This window comes from Carya illinoinensis, chromosome 11, assembly GCF_018687715.1.
Source record: "Carya illinoinensis cultivar Pawnee chromosome 11, C.illinoinensisPawnee_v1, whole genome shotgun sequence".
In the NCBI taxonomy this organism is placed as follows: Eukaryota; Viridiplantae; Streptophyta; class Magnoliopsida; order Fagales; family Juglandaceae; genus Carya; species Carya illinoinensis.
Window position 1 is genome coordinate 16743914 of NC_056762.1, and position 10423 is coordinate 16754336.

A 10423-nucleotide genomic window follows, 5' to 3' on the forward strand; every position below is an offset into this window, starting at 1 on the left:
AGGTCAAATTCATGGGATGCCCACATGTACTATGATATGGTATTGTCCTCTTTTTTTTCTCTCTTTATTTAAAAAATTATTCTGCACAAAAGTTGCATTAAATTGGAAAATAAATAATATTCATTGTGTACAATTTTTATTTTCACCATCAAGACGTTGGTTTGAGATTTTTTTTTTTTCATCTTCATAAAAGATCTTAAATAAGTCAGTCATAGCCTCGTGATTCACACCCTTGAGATCAAAATTATAACAAGAAGAAAAACCATGTTAATAGTGCATTTGTTTGGAAGATCAACGGTGGGAAATTGGCTTTGTAACCACCAATGGTCAGAAGGCAAGTGACTTGGGGCTTTATGCCTTTTGAATGGACATACGAAGTATTTATCAACATCATGTCAACATAAATATTCATAAAAGAAAAAGAAAAAAAAAAAAAAAAAACCGAACAGACTCGCTCTTTCTTGGTCCCTATCTTTTTTTCTTTGTTTTTTAAACATATCTTTTCTGTTCTTATTTCTAGCATCTAAATTCAAATGCCATATATTATTTGTCTAAAAACATTCATTCAATAAAAATAAAATCAATTTTATGCTTTTGTTTTGTGGCCTTTTTCGGTTTTTAATTAAAAAATTTATATGGTTTTAAATTTTTATAAACACACAAGAAGTGAAGTCCGTCGTCAACAGGATATATGCAATAATATTCCTTTACCTCGTTCCCATCTGTAGGATAAAGATTTTTTTTAAAAGAAAAATCTTTACAATCTAATTGAAATAAATTGAAATCTTTCAATAACATCAAAATAAAGTGAAAGAAAGGAAGACAATTTTTTATAATTCAAAGAAAGCTGAACATTTCTTAATTACTTCATATACAATACAAGAAGAAGAGGTCACATAATCTCTCTCTCTCTTCTCTTTCTCTCTCCCCATTTCACCTTCCTCTTTTCACAAACATTTAAGAGATTCCACCAATGGTCTTTTCTTTTCCATTGGATTGTACAGATTTCTAGCTGAAATACCCATCTCAATCCCTTTTATTTCTGGTTGATTTTTGGCTGTTCTGTATGATTCTTCTTGGATAATAAGACTTTAAAACTCGCCTGGGTTCCTGGCTATTGCTTTCCTGTGCCAGCTCTCTTTCTGGGTTGTTGCAGAAAAGCCTTCCATACCCGGCTGTATGATGCTATACAAGGCTTCCAGAGAAAAAATTTAATTTCACTTTTCTCAAAATTCCTAAGTTTGTCGATAAATTTGTTTTCTGTTTTCTTTATTTATTTTCTTTTACTGGTTTGTTTTTTCAATTCCTTTTTCTTCATTTGGGGAAAAGAGTGAGACATGGGCAAGCATGGGCCTTGCTATCACTGTGGAGTTACAAGTGAGTTCTTGTTTCTCCAACTTTATTTTGTTTAATTCTGAACATACAAGAAAAATCGGTTTCTTCGTTGTCTTTTCTGATTTCCCAATAAATATTATGCCAATAGTTTGTGCTTAAAGAAATAATTCTTTCATGAAAATATTACTATACGCAAAAGGGAAGAGATTACTTGGACAAATGAAATGAATTCCCAGTATGTAAATCTCGTATTATTTTGTTTTCATAATCCAGAACCACATGGTTGCTTGTTTCTTTGAATACATTTAGTGGTTTTGAGATTAAGTTTGCAAATGGATTTTAAATTTTCGTTTTCGATTTTTCCCAAACACTTTAGTTTTATCATTTTGTTCGTGTTCATCTCCTTTGACTGTTGTTGGATTTTCAAACTACGTAACCTACTCAAAATTGAGTTTGAATGCTCTGGTTAATTATGGAGTCTAAACGTTACTTTTATAACTTTCCCATTGTTCTCCAGGTGTTTGTGAACCAGACTACCGAGTCAAACTGTAGTTTCAATTCGTATTTATTTGCCAGCTCTCTGATTAAATCACAAAATAATATCTTCCTTGTGGTACCCGTGTCTCATTTCCTTTATGACTTGGACTACTCTCTTCTTTGTTTGAACTGTTTTCTCACTCTGTCAATATGGAACTTATGTTCCAACTCATTTTTTGTTTCATTGGACATAAATTGATCTGAAGCTGTTCAATTCAATTCCTGATAAGGATTACCTGTATGGTGATAGACTGGATTCAGTTCTAAATGTTGACATCAACAAAACTGTTTCTTATCATTCCAATAGAGCTTGGTTTATTACCTCAAAACTTGGCACCTAGTGCATTCTTTTGGTGTGCATTTTAACTTCTATCCTCAAGGGGATCTTTCATATAACCACAACTTCAATGTGCATGCCTCAAGTCAGCAGAACAGTTTAATGTTAATTATTTGGATTCAGTACTGCAAGTATTCCTTGCTCATTAGTCTATTGGATATAAGTTGTGTGAGGGAAAGAGATTCTTCTCATTACCATGGTCGTTACATTCTAGAATGCAGTCTTAATTATTTGAGATTAATATCAAAGAAAATGTATTGGAGATATAAAAATGCTTAATTGGTATGGAATATTTTTTTTACCCATCGACAAGTGGTGCAGTTGTAAAGGAATCCTCAAGAGCAATGCCAATTTGTTTTGTTTTTGCTTGTAATTCAATTAGTGCACGTTGTATAAGCCATATGCTAGTGTGCTAGAGTTCATCTACTGTATTTAAAAAGGAAATCCCGGCCCCTAGCCTAGTCCATCTAAGATTTATGCTTTGGGCTCCATCCATATTTCTTGCTGCATTAAGATAATAATATGCTGTTAACCCTGAACCTAGATTACATATGGAGGATCGGCAACCTGGGGTTTTGTTTGTAAAAAGATAAAGGAAATTATGGAATTGAAATGAAGTAATGTACTGCCTATCTACTCAGCATGCTAGAAGGAAGTAATAGAATGATATTTGCTACTGTGGCAAATTATTTATTGCAAGTAAGATGTCCATGTTAAATTTCTCACCTCCATTTATACTCGTAAAGGTGTTTCTGTTTCCTCATATTAGAATTTACTAACAACATGCTGTGCTTGGCAACTCTTTGCTCTGAACTCAACCCAACTTTAATCCCCAATATGAGCTTATACTTAAAGATGATTATATGGTTAGTTGACCAGCTAGGAATGAGCTATGTTCTAATTTGAAAAATTGGGGTTATTAATCCCGGTGTCCATAATCCATCTGTTATTAGTTCCCTGGTGTCTCTGGCTGCTCTTCACTTGATGTGATAAATGACATAGTTAACCATGAATGCTATTTTACAGGCATGGTTCTCTTGAATCCTGTTCTTTGCTTGTCCAGTTGGCTGAACTATAGGAACCCTTGTCTAATTCCAAGTTGCCACTGCAGCACAAAACATCTTGGTGGACAAAATACAAATTTTCATGAAAATGTTTTTTCTTTGTCATGCTGATGTGCTGAACTTTGTCTTTATCCATGGCATGAATATACATTTTTCATCTTCTGAGCTGATCGCCTCTTATACGGTAATAACATGTCTCAGTTTAGCTGGGGTTATTTTCAGGTTAATATGATGACTGAAATTGGATTGCTTTGAAGTTTTAGAGAAGCAATTGATCTGTAGTCATTTATGTTAATTTTTATTACATCTTTCTGTTTTTACTTGAAAAATTATTTAATGTGTATTGACGTCCAATTGTTAATCATTGCACCAGATACTCCCCTTTGGCGCAATGGGCCTCCTGAGAAACCAGTCTTGTGCAATGCTTGTGGATCTCGGTGGAGGACAAAGGGAACACTTGCAAATTATACCCCCCTACATGCTCGGGCAGAACCTGATGAGTACGAGGACCACAGGGTTTCCAGGGTGAAGAATATATCAATAAATATGAACAAAGAAGTGAAACTGCTCAAAAGAAAGCAGGACAGTGATAATATGGTGGTTTACTGTGATGCCTCTGATTACAACCTGGGATTTCGAAAGGTGATAGATGAAGATGCAAGTAATAGATCAAGTTCTGGATCGGCAATATCTAACTCGGAGAGCTGTGCACAATTTGGTGGTGCAGATGGAAGTGATTTGACAGGTTGGGCATTCACTATAATGACCGTATTTCAAAGTCAACTCGAGAGTTGCTAAATTTCTCAATATCTAATTATCATTTTGAACTTATAAGTTTTATGTTCGTTATTAGAGAAAAAGTAACTCTTGGGAATTGGGAATGCTTATAATCAGACAAGGAAAAGAACAGAGAGAAGATGTTATGTTTTTTGCAGCAAAATAATGTAATTCCTTTCAGAACATGTAATTCTGGACATTCTAAGCGCGTCATATTCATATCTATAGTACATGTACCTCAATGTTTGGTTCTAATAAGAAAGTAACGATTACTCATGATGGTAATACCTTACTGAACTATGTAATTAACCCCATTTCAATGGTTCTATTCTCCATTTGATCTAAACTGATCCTCAAACAAGTGATTCAATTTCATTGATTTCTCTCAGTCAAAAAGTTCTAGTTGTAGCTGATCATTCTCAATGCAACTCTCAATTTTTTTTTCGAGGTATTCATTGTAAATTTTTTCAGTATTTTCCTTCAGTAGTAAATTTTTATTACAATGAGTTTCAACTGCGATTCATTTTTTAAATCTGTTATCTTGTAGTTCTTCATCATCTTGTTATCATATAAAAGACTCCTTTTCATTTTGACATGCAGCATGCGAAGTTTTGTGCTATCTCGCAATAACCAAGTATTTCTGACCATACATGCTATCTAACTGGTGTCCTTTCAGGTCCAGCTCAATCAATCGTGTGGGATACAACAGTGCCTTCAAGGAAGAGGACTTGTGTGAGTCGTCCAAAGCCCTCTCCAGTTGAGAAGCTTACAAAAGATCTATATACCATTTTACATGAACAGCAGTCTTCATATTTCTCTGGATCTTCTGAAGAGGACCTGCTTTTTGATAGTGAAACGCCAATGGTTTCTGTTGAGATAGGACATGGAAGTGTTCTCATTAGGCATCCAAGCTCAATAGCTCGAGAAGAGGAATCTGAAGCTAGCTCGATTTCAGTTGATAACAAACCATTTCCGTCTAACGAGGCTTATTCACATTCTGCTGTCCCTCCTCTACACAACGATGGCAAGGTTGGTTTTCCAAGTTCTGGATTTGAAAGAATGCAGAACCATTCTGGACAAGGGATGCAACCAGAGCAACTTAAAAGGTAACTTCCTCCTACGTGTATGTTCAACTAGGTGGTAAGTTTTGTACACGCCGATCTCCAAATAGTTTTCACTTTGATACATTGTGAGCATAAATGTCAGATTTGTGTGCAATATGGATGTAGGACCTGTAACATGTCTGAAAGGCAATAATAGGATTATTTTTTGTTTTTAGTTTCGTACTAGACAGATCATCATGTGTTAGTGTGAATTGCAGTTACTTTGATAGCAATGTGGAGAAACACTAGGCTCCATGGTTGGTAGAAGAAATTGAAATCCTTTTCCTCTCCATGAATATTTTTTCTGATGCTGCTTGGAATTGCAGGGATGAGTCTCAGAATGAAAACCTACAAATCTTGACAAGCCATAACTCTCCACTATGCTGTATAGATTTGAATGTAAGTTTTATTCACATCCTTCTTTGGTTGTATCACAGAAAACTAATCTTTTCAAACTTAATGAAGTTATTAAACTACTTGTTTGTTCCCATCATTTTCTATAGAAAGCCACCTAAACTATACACAATGTTACAAATAGCATAATATGTGTTCCAAAGAGAAGAAACGGAAAGAGCAGGTGGCATCTCTCGTCGTCTTCATGGAAATTTGCTCACAAATTCTGGTTTTTTTGTGAATCCAATTGTTGAGTGCTTATCATAATTGCAGCTCATATTTGGTGTAGGATGTTTTAAACTATGAGGAGTTTATGAGAAACTTGACAAATGAAGAGCAACAACATTTGCTGAAATATCTATCTCCAGTTGATACAGTTACAGTTCCTGATAGGTCAGAATCCTTTTTCATTAAGCGTTATTAACAAAAGAATACTTTTCTATTAATGTATGACTGCAACAGTGATTTTGAGAGATGAAACACATTGCATATTTTGTATTTCAGCAATATATCTGTTGTAAACATGCATAAATATTTTGAGAGGGTTGAGAAATAATACGATTAAGAAGTTGAGACAATCCAGGCTTCATGATGGTTTAACTTGTTGCATGCAGCCTCAAAAGCATGTGTGATAGCTTACAATTCAAGGAGAACTTTATTAATTTTCAGCAACTGCTTTTGGAAGGGGTCTTTGACATATCCTTCTCTGGGGCAAAGTCTGAAGACTGCAAGACTTTGAAAAGGCTTGCATTATTTAATTCGATGAAATGCAAATGGGTCGAAAGCTATTATGCACTTAAGGTTTGAGCTGGCTATTAAAATCAGATAATCACTAGATAAAAGTCCTAATGGAAAATGATTCTGCTTCTGTATTGCAACTTATTGATGTCTTTATTTGGCTGCAGAATTATAAAAGTAGTGTTGGAGGATCTGCTGTTTCAGGACCTAATGCCACTGCCTCAAGTAATTTAATAAATGTGAAGAGATTGCAGGACAGCCAAAGTCAAAATCTTCCAGGTTAGCTGAGAATTGTTTTGGCTGGATTTTGCATAATGGGCTAGCACTTGTCTTAATGTATTTTCTGGGAAACACAACAAAGGGTTTAATTAAGTTTGCAATTTCCCACGAAACGGGTTTCAGAAAATTGAGTTACTTTCTTCGCCGAATGGCAACAGGCTGTTACTTGTACAGCGGATGGGCTTAAAATCAGTGTTCTTTCCAACCTCATCTACTGTTTCTACATCTGGAATCAGCAAATGCATCCAGACAACTTCTAAACCCCATTTTTTTCCATAATCTCTGTCCCATCTTGTTTTAAGTGACTTTGTATTTCAGATATATGATACATTATAAGATACTATGTAAAATCCCTTGCCTTCTCAATTCCTCTCATTCTTTCTACCTATCGGGCATTTTCCATTCTATTGCTTTAGGCGGTTTTGCAGTGAATACACCATCCTGGTGACCACCTTTGGAGTGGATACCCAGCTTGTTACTACTAGACTTCTTGTATCTACACAACCCAAAGAAACATTTTTTTTTTTTTTTCATATATAGCTAAACATTTTTAGGTGGAATCCCAGAATGCATACTCCTAAAAGCAAAACAAATGTGTACTTATGTTCACCAACAAACTATGTTAGATATGTGTGTGTCTGTGTGTGTATCTGTGTGTATAATATATATATATATATATATATTTTTATTGAAGTTTTACATCTTCCTCTATTTCTATATGCAAATTTCATACTGGATTATTAGCTTGCTGTAGAGCAACATTTTATTTTAGATGTGTTGCAAGAAATGTGGTTATGTTTGCAATAACATTAAAATAATGCAGAATGGAATGGTTCTTAAGATGTGTCTTGCATCTTGTAGAGGTAAGGACCATGATGAAGTGCCCGAAAAGGGTGATCACGAAGGCTAGCTATGAGACCAAGGAACTTGTAGACAATGATGGCTCTTGCTTTAGTCCAAGAAGCCTTTTTGCTTTGCCTTCGGATGGCAGTTCCCTCATGCTTGATTCCTTAAATTTTGTTGAAGAAAATTCTGACCAGGATCTTCTGCTGGACGTTCCACCCAATGGCTCTTTCCCGCAGGCAGAGCTCCTTCAACCAGCTTTAAGTTATGGAGCCCAACAGACAAGTGCTAGTAGTAGCTCGATATACCCACATCTTGGCCGTTGGTGACAGCGCAAACCTTTTCTAATCACTAGGGGCTATTGTAGGTATGCCTTTGGAACCTGTGACTAGGGTTCACATATTTTGGATGGTAAGCATAAGAATGTTTGGGAATGAGCTTTGCTGGTTGATCTTTTTTCCTTTTTGCGATTTTGAAACTTGGAATGTTAAGGATGAAATTTGTGGGTTTTTTGTATAGGTTTACAACAGATTGTAACATGATACAGGTGTTAATTTCCCAACAGTTTTTAAGTGATCTCAGTTTTTGTCTGGCATAAACTCGAGAGATATTAGCTTGCTTCGTCTTTATTGATTATTTTTGCCGAGAGGAAATGAAAAGATTAATACAGAAAATTACACATTAACGAGGCAAAATTCTTGTGATGCATGTGAGGGAAGTGGACATGGTCGGTACCTTTATGCCTTTTGGAGGAAACCTCCATCGTTCAATTGGCTGATTGCATCTTAAAGATTAAAGAACAGGAATGCATATCATTGGATTTATGGTTATCAAATGGGAACAGAGGATTATCAAGTAAGAATACCATTTCTTGTTTCTCCCACAATTTACATGCTTAAAGAGCAAGAGGAGATTCCTAGTACATTCTGAAAGCTATACCAGGTGTTCTCTGTGAGACGGGAGGGATTATATTTATATAATTTGTAAGCTCAGCCACGTGATATTGGAGCACTGCATGTAACGGTTCTCTAATTAGGATGTCAAGAATTTAAGAGGAGTTTGTAACATCCCAATCCCACATTGGGAACATGAATAACTCATAATAGGTAAGTTATTTCAACAAAATATATCCAACTATACACATGATTGGGGGGTCCTTCTTGTTGGAGTAAAGCTTCTCTCTCTCCTTGTGTTAGAGTCTTTGTCTCTCAGTTTGGTCTGTGGAGTTTTTGTGTATGCATGGTTGTGGACAGGTTAACTACATTATGGGAGGGTCTCAAACTCTCAGAGGTAGAGGAATAGGTGGTTCTATTTGATCAATCACTTCAAGAGGCAATCTCGAAGGGGAAACATTGTATTTTGTCTTTGGTTACTTCTGATAAGCCGATCAATATTGAAGCCTTCAAAACAACTATGGCAATGGTATGGAGGTTGAAGGGTTGGGTGGAGTTTTTGGTGGTGGGTGACAATTCTTTTCTTATTGAATTCCAAACATTGGCAGATAAGGAGAAAGTTTTACAAGGTTGTCCGTGGGCTTTTGGCCGTTATCTGGTTGCTCTGCAAGAAGTTGATGGTAGTCTCCCTATCAATGCCATCTCTTTTACCCATGAGTCGTTCTGGGTGCAACTCCATAATATGCCTCTAGCAGGTATGAACCAGGAGTATGGAATGATTGTTGCTTTTGCAATCGAGGAGGTACGTTTTGTTGAAGTGAAGAAGGATGGAATGGGTTGGGGTAGAAGCCTTCAAGTGAAAGTTAATGGGAATCTCTCTAAACCTCTGGTTCGTGGTAGATGGGTGCAAGGAGGTGAACAGAGGACTTGGATAGCTTTCAAATACGAAAGATTACAAATTTTTTGTTTCAAATGTGGAGTTTTGAAGCACAAAGGTAAAAGCTGTCCCTTCTTGCATAGAGGTGATGGGGAGGAGATGCAATTTGGTCCATGGTTGAGAGCCAATCCACTCAAAATTAGGCTGTCTAAAGTGAGGAAATATGGTGGCAATGGTGGTTTTGATCAACTAAGGGTGGAAGAAGGTGGTGGGAATTCTACTAGGAAGGCTTCCGATGGTTGTTCAGTTCAAGAGCCATTACAAAATGAGCCGTTACCAAAAGCTGGTACCTCTAATCTAGGAGGCATTACTATCATTCAAAAGGCCAGTCAATTCAGACATTAGAAGTGGATCAATTTCACAAATCAGTCAATCTAAATTATTGGCCAGTATAAATACAAGTAATGTCCAGCATGATCCACCTGTTGTTGATGATCCTTTGCCCATGGAGACGGTTACAGAAGGACTTGCCTCTGGTGCTGACCCTACTAGTTTCAATTTCCAATCCCAACCAACTTTAGTGAAAATCAAGTCCACCTGGAAAAGGAAGGCATGTGAGGGGCCAGGTAAGGATGTTATTTCTGTACCATTTTTGAAGTCAAGTAGTGATAATAAAAGGGCTTTGCGTTCTAATACTTTCATCAATGACTTATCCCAACATGAGAAAAAACAAAAAACAAGTGTGGAGACTTGTGAAGCTGATTTGGTGGTGGCTGCTTCGCAGCCCCACTAGGCTTAATGCATTGCCTAAGTTGAAACTATTGAGGGCTTGGGAACCCTCGAACAGTTCGGGAGTTGCACCATTTGGTGTGTTCAAAGTGCCCAAACTTTGTTTTTCTAATGGAAACAAAGTGTAACAAACGAAAGGTGGAGTAATAGAGTTGGTTACTAGCATAGTTTTGTTATTGATAGTAGGGGACTAAGTGGTGGAATTTGTTTCTTTTGGAAAGACCATGTGGAAGTGGAGTTAGTGACTTACACCCATCACCATATCTCTCTGAAGGTGACTTTATCAGAGGGAGAAGAAAGATCTTTTTTATTAACAGGTTTTTATGGCTTTCCTGAAGTTGCTAGAAGGGCAGCAAGCTGGGATCTTCTCAGAGCGATCAAGCCTACTAATAATGTGGCATGGATTTGCATAGGAGATTTTAATGAGGTCTTATATGGCTATGAAAAATTTAGTGCTG

The 10423-nt window shown here is 36.4% G+C and overlaps 1 protein-coding gene across 2 annotated transcripts; it reads left to right on the forward strand.

Annotated features, from left to right (window-relative positions):
- Positions 1–846: 846 nt before the first annotated feature.
- Positions 847–8005, forward strand: LOC122281638 (GATA transcription factor 26-like). 2 transcript variants are annotated; one of them, XM_043093328.1, is made up of 8 exons: positions 847–1377; positions 3647–4018; positions 4727–5156; positions 5480–5552; positions 5836–5939; positions 6161–6347; positions 6452–6563; positions 7387–7518. In XM_043093328.1, exons 1-8 carry the CDS (start codon positions 1338–1340, stop codon positions 7401–7403), a joined length of 1335 nt encoding a protein of 444 aa, XP_042949262.1. In that variant the 5' UTR covers positions 847–1337; the 3' UTR covers positions 7404–7518. The 2 variants fall into 2 exon arrangements, with proteins under 2 accessions (XP_042949262.1, XP_042949261.1); XM_043093327.1 differs by having other exon boundaries at positions 850–1377; positions 7425–8005.
- Positions 8006–10423: the final 2418 nt, after the last annotated feature.

Excerpts from the sequence above, each read along its gene's own strand:
- LOC122281638 (XM_043093327.1), top strand. The coding sequence starts at position 1,338 with ATGGGCAAGCATGGGCCTTGCTATCACTGTGGAGTTACAA. Across the intron at positions 1,378-3,646 it reads CTATCACTGTGGAGTTACAA|ATACTCCCCTTTGGCGCAAT; the intron begins GTGAGTTCTTGT and ends TCATTGCACCAG. Across the intron at positions 6,564-7,424 it reads CCAAAGTCAAAATCTTCCAG|AGGTAAGGACCATGATGAAG; the intron begins GTTAGCTGAGAA and ends TGCATCTTGTAG.